Source organism: Eulemur rufifrons, chromosome 21 (genome assembly GCF_041146395.1).
Source record: "Eulemur rufifrons isolate Redbay chromosome 21, OSU_ERuf_1, whole genome shotgun sequence".
Classification (NCBI taxonomy): domain Eukaryota; kingdom Metazoa; phylum Chordata; class Mammalia; order Primates; family Lemuridae; genus Eulemur; species Eulemur rufifrons.
In genome coordinates, this window is record NC_091003.1 from 3,441,358 (window position 1) to 3,459,040 (window position 17,683).

The following is a 17,683-nucleotide window of genomic DNA, read 5'->3' on the forward strand; positions in this document are numbered from 1 at the left end:
ATCTATAAGAAGAGAACAGCTCAACGCCTCTCTCTTCACTAGCTCAGTTGTCAGCCATTTGGAGTCAGAGAACTGCTTCAGGTGACCTCCTGCAAGCCCTTCCTACTTGTGGCCTTTAAAATTATATTTCTTAGAAATGTGAATGGCTCAGTAAAGCTTGTAATGAGGCATAACAGTCCGGTGTCTGCTTTTCCAACAATATCATCATAACAAATAAAACTGTTGTCACATTTTGCTAATCTCAAATTCCCGATTTGCTTAAGACCATTCATGATGCTCTTAAAATAAAATTTTTTAAAAAAATTATGTAGGAATTGTTGCTTTTTTTTTCTCTTGCCCCTTGGACTTTTCAATAGCTGTGGGTTTTTTCCCACAACAGCTGCCTTTTGAGCTCTGGAACAACCACTTATTTGTATGGATTTTTGGGGAAACCCATTACTCTTCTCCACCAACGCACACCCTGTGAAGGCCTTCTCTACTCGAGAGTCGTGATTGAGATTATTTTGGGGAGAAGTCATTGTACAGATGGATTTTTATATATTGCTACCTTGACACAGCATTCTACTTGCTTTAAAATTTCTTTTTGTTCTGGTAAAATGGAAAGTTTAATCTGCAGCTACTTCCCAGGCAATTTCCTTTCTGTGCAGATCAATTCCACTGTTTAGATTTCAGTTTGGATAACAAATTGTGTTGGTCACAAAGCACTTGAATAAACGCAGTGACGCCGGGGTCTTTCTGCCCTCAGAAATACACTCCAGCAGTTCCCCATGAATTGTCAACAGCAGAGAATAAAAATAAACGTTTGCCATTTGCAACTTTTCTCCAAATTTTTGAAACTTCATGTAGAAAACTGTAAAGAGATGGCCCTCCCTCACAGTATATTAACATTTTAAGTAAAACCCCTTGTCCATGTCTTATACAAGAAAGTTCAACAACAAAAGAGAGGAAAAACAAAGTAAGAATAAGCTTCTTAAGATACTGTCCCTAAACAATGAAGTGCAGAAAACCGGAAAAACCTGACATCCTGCGTGGAGACCCAGGAAATAACATGACATGGCAAATCCCAGGGAATGAAACTCATATATGCAAATCAAACAGATCTCAAAGAAAAGACCGAAATTTCTTCTCTTTGTGTTTCAAAAAGAATTCCAGAGGTCAAAGGAACAGGTGCAGGAGCAAATGTGTATAAAAATAATGAGCAGCGCTCTTAACAAATAAGGATAGCTACATTCAGTCATCTTTCATGTATGTCTAAACTCAGGCCAAGGGCAATTAAGTGTCCACTGTGCTTTAAAAGGTCTAGGAATAGAAAAATCAACACCCAAATCTTTTCTAATTCCACATGGCCATTTGTCACAAGATGACTAACAATGTCTGTGGGGTCAGGTTTATTATATTTGCACTGAGCTAGAACCAGGCAGTTGGTAGAACCGTTGTCTTAGAAGTTCTCCGGTCCCTACACGTGGCTGTTCGGAGGCATTTCCCGGCTGCATGCCTGGCTGCAATGGTTCTGAGACCTCTGGTGCCTGCTTAGAAAGGGATCCCACCAGACCTCCACACATCAAATTTGTTAGATCATCCCCTATTGCTGATCAAACTCACTGCTCCACCATTCAAAAAACAGAAGGCATAAAGGTGAATACAAACATAAGAAAGGAGTTTACATCTGGTCTTGCAGTCTTTCCATATAGTCCCTAAAGTCCTGCGAGTCCCCCAGCCCCATATCTTGGCAGACCCACTTGATGTTATCATCGCTGTCATACAGGATGGAGTTGGTGTACGGGCCGCCGTCCTCTGGGAGGATGGTGGTGTAGGAAGTAAACTTGACTCTCTTCCTCTTTGGGCCCGAAGAATTTATAGGTTCAATTTTAGTTTCTTTCTCATAGACATAGTCAGAAGGCCTGAGCAGCTGACTATGAAAAGTCTTCTGGGAACTGCCGTTCAGAAGGAAGTTCCTCTCCTCGAACTGCAGCCCCCTGTCAATCATGGTCGTGCACTCCTCTGATGGGAGTGTGATGTCGACAGGGTTCTCCAGAAGCTCCACTTCATTCCCCAGCCAGACCCAGTCGTGGGAATGGGGGATGTTGCCCTGCTCGCTCACAGCAAACCTTTTGTGTCGATATTTCCAAGCAAACGCCACACAGTTGATTAAGAAGACCAGGATGGCCAGGCAGAAGACGCACAGCAGGGCGTACATGCCGATCTCCAAGTCCGTCAACCCCCTTGAGGTCACTGTAAGGTCACTAGGATTATTGGGCTCCGGTAACTTCCCTTGAGTGGGAAAGCTCGTGAAGGTGTCTGGACCACCACTCTTGAGTAACTTCTTGTTCTTTCCTTCCATGGGAGACTGTGGGGTTGTGCTTTTGTTGGCACTTTCCTCATGGCCGACAGATGCGCCATGCTGGAACCATTCCTGAACTGCTCTCTCCTGGTTTCCTTCGCGCTCTATGGAATTACCAAGGTGGTCTTTATAGTCCCGATTTATGCCCTCAATGTCATTGGTGCCTCCGTGGTGCTCATCAATACTTGGTTCAAATTTGACTTTGACATTTCCTTTCCCCACAGCAAGAACACTCTTCCTCTTGGTCTTCTGACAGGGCTCACTGATCATCATCTCTAACTTAATCAGAGGCCCTTGTCCTTCACCCTCTGCAACCACAACCGGCCATTTAGACTCAAAGTTTGCCTGGACAGACACCACCATTTCATCCAGTGACGACACAGTAACTGAATAATCCTTGGGGTCGTAAATGTCTAAAGGTGTCACCGAACCATCACTGAACAAAATCCAAGAACTAACTATTGCTTCCTAAGGAAAATGAAACCAAAGCATCATGTTATAATCAGGTTCCTTCAAATTTGCAAACATAAATATGATTTCCTAGATAATTCTTTAAATATAAAGAGAAATAAAAAGAGAGAAAAATAAATTTCCACGTTTTATAATCTTGAACAGCTCTTGGCATGCCTTGAACTGCCATCAATAATGGGCTGTAGCCACACCAGTGTGAGGAACAAATAATATACTTCAATGAATGCATTAAAGTATAAATTAATTTATTGCGTGCATACAACAGAATTTGACTTGACTTTTCTAAAAACATTTCGAAAGATCAGAAAATTTATCTGAATCAATTTCAGGTGCGACTAATCAGGCTACTGCTCAAGATAACATCACTGTGAAGGTTCTTCATTAGGAAGCCAATGTGGATGAAGCAAAACATGCATGGCGGGGAGCACTTGGGAAGACGCATTAGGAGGCTGGATGGCTTGAATGGCACTGCCCCTGTGTCTTTAGAAATGGACTGTGAATGTTTACAGCGGGAGAGGAGTTTTAGAGTTGACAGTAATTGTTATAAACAGTAGCAATGTGGAGCCTATTCACCATGTTTAAGTAGCCGAAATGGAATTTCCAAGAGTCAAAACCCACCTGCTTTGGCAAAAGTGAAAAGTTGTAATTCTTTGGTCACAACCTAGCAGCAGACTGTGTCTGGCGCAGATAAACCCACCAGAAAGCAAATGGCATGTGGGTGTGTGGTCAGTGTGTAAAAGCAAATATGAAGGAAAAAATACCCAAGTCACTGAATACTTTTCCCAGAGACAGGACAGCCTGAATATCTAGAAGCAAGCACAGCTTCAAGAATCACCAGTCCTGGCTATGAGAGCTCCACTGATCACCTTTGCAGGATGTGGCAACCGAGAGAGAGGATTTGTCTCCACTGACCGGGGACACAGGGTGTCTGGGACTCTCACCTGCTGTGGGAACTGAAGAACATCCTGGGCAGCTGCTGTGGACACGATGGCCCTTTTGTCTGCTCGGTGAGGCTGCAGGGACAGAGAGACGCCAGCCACGAGCTGCACTCCCAGCTCTGCGATGGTGACTCGGTCGTCCAGGACGATCACTGTCTTCTCAGCCAGGATGGAGTCTGAGAGAGGCGAGAGCACCTGCACAGGAAGTGAGGAAGCTCAGGTCTCGGCTCCACACAAACATTTTCAACTCCTCAACTGGCATTTCTACCAAGTGTTCTCCCAGACCTCTGCGCAATGAATGCATTTATGGAAATTGTTTAAGTAAGTGTTATGCGATTGTTCAATTATACTTAAGTTCCATAAAAATTATCTGAATCCATTATCTTTCCTTTAATTCATACCATGATAACAGCAGTGGATTTTCTGAGAAAAGCTTGATTTAATTTAGAGGAAATAACTAAAAATTGTCCATCCTGGTACTAGACAAAGAGTAACATTTTCTCAACAAATACTTAGGCTTTGAAAATGGCAGAATTGTGGTGAAATACTGGATGGAAATGGTGCTTACGTCCCTTGCAGCTGGCAGGTGACTGTGGGACAGTAATGATCACTGTGTGGGCTGCTGTGCCATCATTGCATAAACCAGTTAGACAAAGTGGGACAGAGACTCTTAATGTCCCCAAGGAGCCATTCCTCCCAATTCCCATCTAGTGTGCAACCAGGGGTGACTAAGACCTGGACAGGAGCACAAGGTAGGCAGACTTTCCAGAAAGGTCCCCCCAGAGATGCCCTGCCCCGATCTCTGGTGCCTGTGACCATGATGGGAAAGTGCTCTCGTGAGTGTAGGATGTCATATGGCACAGTCGGCCTTAAGACAGGGAGCTTGTGCTGAAATTTTCAGGTGCACTCAATGTAATCACATGAGCTCTTAAAAGCAGAGACCTTTTCCCAGCTGGTGGCAGAGGAGAAGTGAGAGATTCAAAGTGGGAGAAGGACTCTACCGGCCATTACCAAAGACGAAAGTGAACCACATGGAAAGGAATGCAGGTGGCTTCTCAGAGCAGAGTGACCCCAGGCCAACAGTCGACAAGGAAACAGGGACCTCAGTTCTATGATCACAAAGAACTAAGTTCAGCCAACAACCTGAAGGAGCCTGGAAGCCAGTTCTTTCCCCAAACTGTCAGAGAAGAGCCCAGACCAGCCAAGACCTTGATTTCAGCCTCCCGGTACCCTGAGCACAGAACCCAGCCCAGCCCATGTGGATTCCTGACCTACAGAAATCTGAGTGAACAAATGGATGTTTATTAAGCTGTTAAGTTTGTGGCAATTTGATACACAGAAGTAGAAAACATATACAGAATATAACACATTAATCTAGCTTTGTAAAACTTAACTTTGGCTACACCAAAATATGACTTAATTAACTATGAGCAGAAATAGTTCAGATTTGTATAAAGAAAACATGCTGCACCATTTCTGCATAACTACCTTGCCACAATTGGCTAGAAAACAGTTTGACTATTACTGTGATAAAATAGAGAATATTTAACTATGGATTCTTTATTATTTTTGTGTAAAGATATGTTTTTAAAATGTTTTGCCTATTATACAAGGTGTAATATAACAAAATAGTTAAAATTCAAAGTTAGGAGAAAAAACTAGCTTTAAGAGTATCATCTTGGGGAAAAGATTACCTAAACTATATGTTTGATTTAGCTTTCTCTGGTAAAAGAGATTAGATATTTTTCTCACATCTCTCCAAAATGCAAAACTTAATCTGGGTTTAGGTTATTAAAATCGGCGTGTACTCTATTGCTTCTCGTGATTCTCTTAACACACACAGACAATACATGTGCACAGAGGATACTGTACACGCTCAGATGTATGTTCACGTGTACACGCACATGCACACACACACACACACACACATCCTGGCACAGCAGCCCCCACCTGGACACTCACTGGCACAGACCGGCGTTAGGCGCGGGGCAAGGGGGGGGCGGCATGTACCTGCACGGTGGTTATTCCCGGCTCCCGACCCGCCAGGGTCCTGCCATCCTGCAACTGCGCGACTTTCGACTCCTCCACCTTCATGAACTCGGTCACGAGGTCGGTGATATCGAACTGCCAGTCGGGGCCGAGCATGTAGGTCAGCTGACCCACGTCAGGCGACTCGGCCACAAACTGGGTGAGGACGCGCACTGTGGCATGCTGGTACTGCAGAGAACACCCACGTCCCTTCTTCTCCTCCTCTTCCTCATCGTCACTCTCCCGGGTGGGCCTGGGGCACAAAGGAACCAAAACAGAATAAATGTCCTCACCACTAAGAAGTCCTATGTTCCCATGTCTTTCGGATTCTTTGTGGCTGTACAGACCTGCTCAGTCACGGATCCACTCACTGCTCGTCCATTCACTTGGCGAGGACTCTTGCGGTCACTGGGGCCACACGGGCAGCAGGCTCAGCCCCTCCTTCCCTGACCCAGAGCTGCGGGAGGCTCAGGCCCCAGACAGGTAGAGGCTGAGTCTTTGGCCTTGGTGCTCTGGAAACTGGTCATGCTAAAACTAAACCTGTCCCGTGTCCTTTTACGAGAGAATTTATCTGGTGGCTGCTGACCAGTCTGTGACCCTCAGTGGATGGGCATTGCACCAGGGGAGAAAGGGACAGAGATGCGTGTGTGCTGAGTTACACCCACTGTGTGCCCTGTGCCACATGCTTCATGTAAGAATGAGAGCTCATGCCTATCACCCATGTAACACACAACGGCCACGTGTGTTTAACTCATGTCATATTCATAGACCCCAAAGAATGAGGTTGATTATTTCCCTGATCTTACTGATGAGGACACCCAGGCAGGGGAGGAGAGGCTACTCAGCCAAGGCCACACACTGGTCACCTGCAGAGGCAGGATCCACGCCCAGGGTGCCACCCTCTCTGTGTGCGTGCTCTCCCTTGTATAGCTAACTCCATTCACCTTCTCCACAGCTGTGAAACATGTTCCTATTTTTGCACGAAGAAACCAAGACTGGCAGTGGTTAGTACGCGGTCCAGACACCTGCTAATTAGCAGATACGGATCCAGCTCGCTTGACTTCTGGAACCCACCCTCTTTACAATGTGCCGCTTGGCCTCCCTGAAAGGTCTGAGAATCATTTAGAAAGTGACAGAAAAAATTTTCACCAGCACAATAGCATAGCAATTTGGGTTTCTCAAAGCAAGGGATGCATATCTCTGTGGGTAAGAAAGACGATTTTAGGTAGCAGAGGAATATAGCATTCAACTTAAAAAAACATTGAATGACATACTGAAAAGTTATTCCTATTTCATTTTTCAATCCTTCTGAATATATCACAGGGAATGTCTCTATTCAGTGCTAGGATGTCTTTAAAGCTACTCTGACACTTGCTAGTTTCTGTTAATAAAGACAAACTCATACAGGCAGACAATAGTATCTGCTAAGAATTGAATGACACTGTTTTGTTTTCTTTGTATTAGTTTCAGGTTAAATTTATTTTATCATAAATGATACTAGTTGTCCATTTGTGCTACTGATGTGAAGTTTCCCTTAAGTAAAGAGATAAAGTGGGAAGAAGAACACTATTAAGTATATGTTTCATTAAAAAGTGACAGTATCATAAAAATGGTCAGTGATTATATATAATTTTAGCAATGCTGCATTAATGAAACCAAATAATCCTGTCATTTTAGGACAGATTGTGTCCGATTCATTTTTTAAGAACTTCTAATTTTAAAATAATTATAAACTCACTGAAAGTAATATCATCATCCCTAATTTATGAATAAGCAAACTGAGAAATAGATAGGTTATGTCACATGTCCAAGTCACACAGCTACAGGTGGTAAAGACAGAGTTAAAACTCAGGCAGCCTAATTCCAAAGCCCAGTCTTAACCATTGCATTGTGCTCCATGGATGAAGGGTGACATTTACAAGCTATATCCTAAATGCCACGTCTTGTGTTAAGTGTGTCTTCTGCATTGCACCATTTTACTGAATCCTAGCAACTACTACATGAGGTCGTTACTATCATTATTATCTTTACTATCATTTACTCACATCCAAGTGCTAGTAAGTACCCAAGTCAGATCCATCTGAACCTCAAGCCCAGGTCACTGTTACCCACTGTGGATGCTGCTCCCCTAGGGCTTGGGTCCTGGGGGTCATTTTGCCTCCCACAGAGCTCTGGGCCCTGGGAGCATCAGGTCCACGGTCCTCTCTCTGGGCCTCACCTTCTGTTGGAGGCCACCGGGATCCTCCAGCCCTTGACCTGGCTCAGCTCCGTGTCCGAGATCTCAATCTGCAGGGGGAGTCTGGGCGCCCACACGGTGACCTCGAACTGGGAGGTGAAGTGCTGGTGGGTGAAGTTCACGATCGTGTCCACTTTGCTCTTCATTTCCTTCCCATTCACAAAAACGGAGTCGCAGTTGTTGGAAACCTTTGGGGAGGAGGCAGAACCTTAAGATGCATCAGGAGGAAAAGTACAAGCAAAAACCGACAACAGTGAAAGTTCAAGAACTGCAACAGCTCTGATTTATTAGACACCCGAACACCCAGATGAACAGGACTTGTACAAAAGGTAATTTGTAGGCACTAATTAGTGACAAATACTGACAAATAGACTCCAGGAAAACCATTTTGTGTTACAAAGTACTGACAAGTAAAACCATTAACATAACTTAATGGAGTTATATAACCTCTGTTGCCTTTTGTGTATATGTGTTTTTTCTTTATCTTACCTTTTTTATGTACTCAAAACACCACTAATCAAACCCCATGTACATCATATTTCACTCTTGCACCATATTTGAAGATGCATAAAAGGTTTTAATGTTACTAAAAACCTACCTTATTCAAGTCATAAAGAAGGTTTGAAAAATCAAGAGAGCTTTGTACTAGATTAAAATCCTGGTGGGCAAAATACTCATAAAACGTGTGAGAAACATGGATATAATTATTGTTGCCCCATTAAACTATAATTTTTCAGAGTGAAGGTAAAAACGTAGCATTTTATTATGGTCTTTTGACTCAGCACTTGGGGTACCCTCTCTAATGTGCATGCCGTAGCAGGTTAAATATTAGACAATGTAAGCCCTGCTTTTACTTTCCATCTTCAGGATAAGCAAATAAATTGTTGCTGACTTTCTCACTTGGACCATCAGGAGAATGTGTCTATGTGTCTAGGTGCAGAGGAAGAGGGATCAAGATCACTTCATGTGTGGAGGATCCAGAGGACAAAAAGACATTGTATAAAAAAGACACGTGCACTGGAATGTTTATAGCAGCACAATTCACAATTGCAAAGATGTGGAAATAACCCAAGTGTCCATCAATACATGAGTGGATTAATAAAATGTGGTATATGTATACCATGGGGGTTTACTCAGCCATAAAAAAAATGGTGAACTAACACCTCTGGTATTAACCTGGGTGGAACTGGAGACCATTCTTCTAGGTGAAGTATTACAAGAATGGAAAAACAAGCACCACATGTACTCACCATCAAATTGGAACTAATCGATCAACACTTGTGTGCACACATGGAAGTAACATTCACAGAGAGTTGGGCAGGTGGGAGGGGGGAGGAGAGAATGGGTAAATTCACTCCTAGCGGGTACAATGTACACTATCTGGGTGATGGACACATTTATATTAATAACTTTGACTCAATGGTACAAAAGCAATTTATGTAACTAAAACATTTGTATCCCTGTAATATTCTGAAATTAAAAAAGAAAAAGTAGTGTAGGACCTTCCCATTCACAGTGCCCGGGTGCAGCGTCGGGCCTGGCTGCTGGCAGGGCTCCCTCTCCAGCCAGTGGTGCCGCCACACCACCAGCTTTGCCAGCCACAAACCAGGACTTATTCATGATGCTTTTCTTCCTCATCTGAATTTGTACCTACAGCTCAGGCCTGTCTTGTAAGCTCAACTGCCTGCTTGACATCATCAGGTGAATGGCTCAAGAATGATGTCAGATGTGCCAGGTACAATGTAAACTATTCAAGTCACGGGTGCACTAAAAGCCCTGACTTCACCACCACACAATTCATCCATGAATCAAAAAACCACTTGTACCCCCTAGATCTACTAAAATTTTTAAAAATTTTTTTAAAAAAAGAAAAAAGAAGTGCCAACTTCTAAACTGAAAAAGCAAACCTCAGAGTTGTTTGAGACAAATTATCATCCCCGCCCCACCCCACCCCCAGATGGCACTAACACGGATGTGCTCCCATGAAAAGGCGCTGAGGAGCCTTGTACCGCTCAGCAGCTCCGCAGGTCACTATCAGTTGAAATCAAAGACAAGGATAAAATAGCTAATGGAACACTTAGGATCACTTTGCAGCCCCAGTCACAGAGAGGGATCCTTGTTACTGACATTCCACAATGTCAGAATGTCTTTAGGAAACTTTAAGTATAATTAACACAGGCCACTAGTTGGGAGATCAGCTGAAATAATAGTGACTTTGAGCTGGTAACCCTCACTCACAAAGCAATGAGTGGGGATTGCTGGAGAGTTACTGTGAGTCCGGCTAAACTCATTCTTGCAGCACCTTTCCTATTCTGTTAGAACTTAACACAGTCCTTTTCCCTGCAGCCTCTACTGTTCTGAGCAGCAAATCTGCCCTAAGATGGTAGTGGACAGTGGTAGCTAATGTGACTCTCATCCCCAAAATACCAGTGGGAGCTGAAAATGGCATTTCTTTAATGTTCTAATAAAAAAAAAAAAAAACAGCTATCCTAGCCTTCTCTTTGCTTTACTTTTTTAAAAAGGGAGAACAAATTAGCTGTCTTTTAGGGCATATTTGAGCGACTTAAATCTGCATTATTGTGCCCAGGATTGTAAAGAAAATAATCAGAACAAGATTTCCATTTAGAGTAGAAAATAGAATGGGGGATCAGGTTCTTATTTTTAAATCCCATGATGCTGACACAATGTCAAGCCTGACTGCCACCCATTTAGGTACTTAGAAAGGGTGAGGAAGCCCCATTATAGAGAAACCCCTGCCTTCTCATGAGAGCACTGCGCTGGAGAAGTTGAAGGCTCAGTGAGACCCCCGATCGGCCCCGGACTCTGCTTGCTCTACCTGTGGCGTGCAGACTACCTCAAGAGATGAGCTTCCCTACCAATTAGAAGCCTACATTAGGGAGTCCTGCTCTTCTCACTAGCTCGGTTGGTCATCGTCTATTGCTAGAACTTTTCCAATCCTGCCTTCCACAGTGCAGACCTCAATTCTCCTGCACTTGTGGAAAATTCTCGTTCTTCCTTGTCTACCGCTATCCCCTACCCCTAATCCCACTTCAAATCACTGTGAATCACATCCCGCTGGGAGGAACACATCAGTTCTGGAAACTGTGAGGCCCTTTCTGTGCATAAGAAATGAAATCATAACGTAGTGACCCCCTGCATTCTTTCAGAGCACACACAGAGCACATTCCTGCCCTATCTTTCAAGAATCACTGTATTGTCCACACGGGACAAAAGAAATTATTTAAAAACCTAACAAAGTGAGAGGCTTTATCAATTCTGTATGTTGACTATCATTTGAGTTCTTTCTCCTGGGATGTGCATACACCTAAAAAAAAGTATGTGTCCCCTACTCTTAAGTAATTCAACTAAACAATTCAAATAAGGCCAATAATATTGAGTGCTAAGACCCACGGTACATAATAATGCTTAGAGGATACATTAGATATATAGAAACCAGAGGTCCTCACTCCATGGTCTCACCAATTACAGCATACTCTCATTATTGTGGATTCCTTATTTGCAAATTCACCTGCTCCCTAAAAGTTATGTGCAACCCCAAATCGATGCACGGAGTGCTTTCATGGTCATTGGTGGACATGCAGAGAGCGGTGAAAATGCTGAATCACCTGCCCCGCCACGCACGTCCGGCGCTGAGGTCAGACAAGGCTCTGCTCTGCCTTCTCGCCTCAGCTCTCGGAGAGAAAAGGCCAGGCCACGGACAGGGCAGGACAGTGGCGTGCGATGCAGGGAGCCTCGACTCTGGTCCAGTACGGCGGAATCTGAACCCCCGCTCTGGTCCCTGTTAGTGGCGTGGCCTCAGACACGTCTCTTAACACTTCTGAACGATGATTTTTGTAAAGTAAAATCTAACCAGACGAGTTGTTTTTAGAATTTAAGATTATAGTCCACGAGAAGCGTGTGTGTGTGTGTGTGTGTATCTCCTAGAAGCACAGGCTCAGCCTTCCCCAAGTCGGTGCTCCCAGCGCTCTGTGACTCCCTCGGATCACGAGCACGGACTGCGGTGCTCGCTCGCGTCCGTCCAGGGCCTCACCGCCGCCACGCTGTCACCTCGGCGCATTAGGCCCCACAGTGACGCCATGATCCTGTCATGAGCCTCGTTTCACCTGTACTGAACCCAGCGTGGGGAAACGGGCCGCCACTTACCCAGACGGTGCGTGTGCATCACCGCGAGCCAGCCGACCGCGGACAGCGGGCCCGGGGCCCTGTGCTCTCCAGAAACTTCCTGTGCTGCTCCAGATACAACCCACGCTCCTCACCGAGGTCCACCGGGGGCCTGCCTCCTTCTCCGGCCTCCCCCTGCCTCCCCCGTCCCCGCCTCGCACGGGCCCTCATCGCGGTCTTCATCCTCCCCTCACCTCAGCCTGGCGCAAGGCCGCCACGCTGTCTTGTCAGGGCCGTGACCTGGCGTCCTTCAGATGTGACACATTCTTAAGTGGTTTCCTACTGGACATCCACCCACACGCCAGCCCCTCTGCCCAACACACACGTACCCCTTCGTCTTTTCTAATACTGTTTTCTTCAGAAAATCACGGCCCTCCATCCACCACCACCTGCCTCACTAACCCAGTGATTAAAACGCCACCTCCTTGCCAGTGATTGGTTTAGGGAAGGGGCACGTGACACGACACTGGCCAATGAGGTGTGAGAAGTGGGCCAGGGATTCTGGGAAAGGTCTCATGGATCGCAGAGATGCACCGGAAGTGACGCCTCCTCCCCCACCGGATGTCGTCCTGTGGAAAATGACAGCTGGGACTGCCGCAGGGATCCAAGAGCCCGGAGGGAGCTGGCTGAGGCCCAGGCTGACACTGTGAACCCAGAAGGACAGAAAGATACAAGGAACCTAGGCTCCTAATGACCTGCAGGGGCGGCTGGACCAGCCCACCTGAACCTGCGGACTTTGAGACTTACCAAGTGACTGTCTTTGTTGTTGTAAAGCTATTTTGGTCTATTTCTTTGTTTTGTTACTTGCCACCAAAAGCTTCGTAAATGATGCTCAAAAGCCACTCCTCAGAAGGCGTTCCCTGAGTCCTTTCTAACGTAAACTTGACACCCCCATCTGTTCACTCTCCATCTATATTACACTATTTTCCTCCAATTTGCTCTGTGTGCTACTGTGCATGCTAAGTTTACGATATTGCTATTATTACTTACAATATATTACTTATGGTCTTCATATTCCTTATATCATATGACTGACACTAGATTAATTGTACCGGATTGCTCTGTTATACTATTTAATTTACTTCACAATATAATTACCACTCTTGGGGAGCTCCTGGTTGTTTTTAATCTCTGTTCTCCTCCTCGAGGTAATCTGCTTGAGGACATGGACCTGTCTCCTCTTCCTTGCTGTGCCTCTGCTCCTAGCACAGTGTGGGGCACATAGTAGACACTCAGCAAGTAGATGCTGAATGTGCGAATACATCATAACTGTTTTCTCTGGGACCCATTCATGCCTGCGCACCACCACAAGTAGTGTGTGTCTGGGTAAGAAGGGAGAGGAGGTGACTTAGACGAACTTATCATGTTAATAGCATTAAAAAATGAGTCATTTTATATACCATGAGCAGAATCAGACCAGGAGAAGAAACACAGGAAGTATGAGATCACAAAGCTGATGAATGTGAGGCCTTGGGTTCCCAGGGGTCAACTTGGCCTTTTAGATAGGAACTGTGATCCCTGTGTATGAGCTCACAGGGTGAATACACGTCTGTTGGGGAGGGGAGTGTTAGTCGACAGGAAGACATGGCAAGGTAAAGATCAGAGTCAGATTCCCATCATTCATTTAACCGATACCTTCAGGGCTGTGCGAGCCCCAAGAGGAAACTCAAAAACCAAATGCTATTGATCCTAATATAAGAAGAGCCGAGGACAGGGACATGGAGATTGAAAACAGACAATTTGTGTCATGTTAATATGTGAGCATGTGTGAGATGGCTTGTAAATGTCATCTTGGGAAAGATGCCTTTAGAGGTTAATATTTTTACTGTCAAATTACACTTTTGCAACTATGTTACTCTAAAATAAAAGCAGCACAAAGGGGCTCTCCAGATGTGAATATGTCCCCTTGGGGATCTTGTCAGAGATATCATTTGTTTCATCTTCTGTTTAGGAAAGAAGCAAGAATTTAGTTCATGTATCAGGCACCCTCTGTGCTTGCCGCACTGTTGACTCTGCTGTCTGCACTGATGGAAGCCTGACTGTGCCTCAGAAGGCTTCCCTTGTGACCTCTCTCCCAACCTGAGAAACGTGCTGCTATGTTAGAAGAAAAAAAAAAGCTACAGAATCAGACAGTATGTTTTTCATGAGGTCACAAAAAAATGCTGAAATTCTACATTAATATAGGCAAAAATAATCACAACTATGTAAAGAAAATAATCTTTGACATTCGATTGTCATTTGAATCAGATGCTTTGTATGTATTACTGAATTTAGCAAAGTGTACTGTGTCTGAGGCAAAGCAGGTACTCAAAAGATATTTATTTTACTTTGGGTTTTTACCAAATAATAAACATCAAAAGGAGCAATAATAGTAATCATGCATTAAGTGCTTACTGTGTACCTTGCATTGTTTTCAAACCTTTACACAGAATTATACCCATTAAACTCTCCAAATACTCTATACATTAGGTGTTTTGCCCCTATATCATGGATGGGGAAACTGAGGCCCTGGAGAGGCCAGGGATCACATCTGGTGAAAGGAAGAGCATGAATCTGCACTCAGGTTCTCTGTGTCAGAGGCCTCCTCAGCACTGAGCATTGCTGTCTCAGTGCAGCCCATGCAAGTAAGATGTGGCCCTGCCTCTAGAGGACCATAGGCTGATGGGGAAAGAGAAGACCTAAATACAGACTTCAGGACCAGGACCTTTTATCAACCTTACTGAGGTATAATTTACATGCAGTACAATGCATCTGTTTAAAGGATACAGTTCAATGAGTTTGATGGTGTAAACCCATGAAACAACCAACACACCGAGACACAACATTTCCATCACCCAAAAGATCCATATGCCTCTTGTCAGCCCATGGCTCCCTCTGCCCCCTGGCCCCAGGCAACCACTAACATGCTGACACCACAGATTAGTTTGCATTTTCTAGAATTTTATATAAATGGAATTATAATATGCATCTTTCTTTCATCCAGCATGATGGTTCTGAGATTCATCCCAGTGGTTGCCTTTGTCAGTAGTTGCCCCAGGCAGATGATGCAGCAGTCTCTACACCAGTTTAGTCTGCCTGTTTCATTGCTGTAACTGTAGGTATCCTCAGGACCAAGGCCAACAAATCAGGAAAATAACCTATTCTGGTCAAGCTTGACTCCCCTCCAAACCACTCCTGGTTTTCTTCATGCTCCAGAGATTTAAAAAAAAATTTATCTTGAGTTCATAGTTGTAATCCATGAAGGGATTATTTATTCTCAGAGCTAATTCCTCCATGACAGAAGCAGAACTCAACACGCAATAGTATTTCATTAGTAAACTTCACATCCATTCAAGTAAACCCCCAAGTTTAGGGAGAGTAAGCTGAGAGTGACAGCTCAGCACCACAGATTGAGACCCAGAGAGCCCTACTCGACCCATCCAATAGAGACACGAAGGTGGCTTAGATCAAGGAGGTGGCAATGGAGGTGATGAGAATATTCAGATTCTGGATGTATCCTGCAGTCAGCCCTGAACAGGATTTCACATTGAAACGGATGTTGAATGTGAGAGAAGAGGGAGAAGTCACGTATGACTTCGGGGATTTTGGCGTGAGCAACCAAAAGAACGGAGTTCCCATCCCTGAGATAGGGGAAGGCTGCAGAAGGGGCAGATTTGGGGAAGAGAGAAAGAATCCAGAGCTCAGTTTTGAAAACGTTAAGTTTGAAATGTATATTAGACATCTGAAAGACGTTAAGTAAGAAGTTGGATACACAAGTACGGAGTTCAGGAAGAGAGGTTCAAGCTAAAGAAATAAGTTTGGACCTCTCATCTCCTGTCTATGTTGAACACCCTCTAGTCCTCCCTCTATTTTAGGTCCATTCTTTGTTCTATCTTATTTAAAGTATTCTCAAAATGAGCAGCCTGGATTATTCTCTGCTTGATAAAAATCAGAGATAAAAAACCAAGACAGCCAGGTCCCAGTTTCAATTCAGAAATGTAGAGAGCTGGAAAGAGCATTTCTCCCACCCTTATCAAACTGCAAATTAATAATTTTTATTAAGCCTGTCAGAGAACTGCAGCTGCAGGGTAACAAACTAACCTGCAATCTGGAGAAAGACATGTGCCTGGAGGGAGGACTAGATATTGAGCGTTTGCTTCCCTGGGGCAGACACTGCTGGATCTCATATAAGCTAATAAGAAGAATTCAAGTAAAACTTTTAAATAAATTTCTAAAAGCTAAATATGGGCTACTGTGAGAGTGCAAAGACCCTGTGGACTATAAATACAGGGGAGTTTGCATCCTCTCGCAGGATCTATGAATCTTCCCTCACGTAGAGGAATGATCTGGGATAATCCTGAGACAGCTTCCTTTATGGTCCTGGCTGGGGAGGGAAACAGGAGTCACTGCTAAAACTATGCATAGTCCCATCTATTCTATTTCCCCTATGGTACAAAAGTCTTAGTTCTCAGGCAGAAGTATAATAAAAACTGTCAGGTTACCAGAAGAACCTCATTGCATCCAAAAGAAAGAAAACAGCTCTACCCTGGGGGTGGGGGGTGGGAGCACATGCTAGACACACTGCAGCTGTGAGAGGGGAAGGAGCACCTGGGAAGACCACACGGCAGAGACCAAGGGATGTCGTGTCTGCTGAGACTGATGCTCAATCAGAACGTCAGAGAATTTGGCCCTGGCCCTCCACTGGGCAATATACAAACATAAATAGTATTTCTATACAGTAGTAATAAAAAAATTAGAAAATTAAATTAAGAAAACAATTTCATTTATAATACAATAATATAAAAAGAGAAAAAATACTTAGGAATAAACTTTCAAAAATAAGTGCAAAATGTATTCTCTGAAAACTACAAAACATTGTTGAAAGAAATGAAAGAAGACTTAAATAGATGGAAATACATCTCATGACCACGGATCAAAAGAGCTAATATTCATATGATGGTGATACCACCCAAAAAGTTAATCTACAAATTCAGTGCAATCCCTATCAAAATCTCAGGTTTCGTGCTGAAATAATAAAAATAAATAAATAAATAAATAAATAAATAGAAAGATTCTTTTTTATTTAATGAATTGGTTTAGCAAACCTCTTCATCAAAGAAAAAAAAATCTCAGGTTTCCTTTTTGCAAAAATCAGTAAGCTGACCCTAATATTCAAAAGGAAATACAAGGGACCAAGAATAGCCAAATAACTTTGAAAAAGAAGAACAAAGTCAAAAATTCATACTTTCTGATCTCAAAACTTTCTACAAAGCTACATAAATCAAGACTGGTACTGACCTAAGATAGAAATATAAATCAATGCAACATAAGTAAATACTCAAATATATGGCCCATTGATTTTTTAAGGCAATGCAATAGGAGGGGAAAAAATCACTTTTTGACAAGTGGTGAAGGGACAACCATATAGACGTATGCAAAGAAAACGAAGTTACCTCTATTCACACCAAATATAAAATCAAACTCTAAATGGATCAAAGATCTAAATAT

At 43.7% G+C, this 17,683-nt stretch overlaps 1 protein-coding gene across 1 annotated transcript in view; it reads right to left on the bottom strand.

The window, feature by feature from the left end:
- Positions 1–1,660: 1,660 nt before the first annotated feature.
- The window catches only part of TMEM132B (transmembrane protein 132B), a 153,537-nt gene continuing 137,514 nt past the window's right edge, over positions 1,661–17,683 (bottom strand). Inside the window, exons 6-9 of the mRNA XM_069497498.1 lie at positions 7,997–8,202; positions 5,761–6,031; positions 3,754–3,945; positions 1,661–2,809 (exon numbers count right to left, since the gene is read on the bottom strand). Coding sequence (XP_069353599.1) covers positions 1,661–2,809; positions 3,754–3,945; positions 5,761–6,031; positions 7,997–8,202 — 1,818 coding nt within the window. The remainder of the gene's footprint in view (positions 2,810–3,753; positions 3,946–5,760; positions 6,032–7,996; positions 8,203–17,683) is intronic.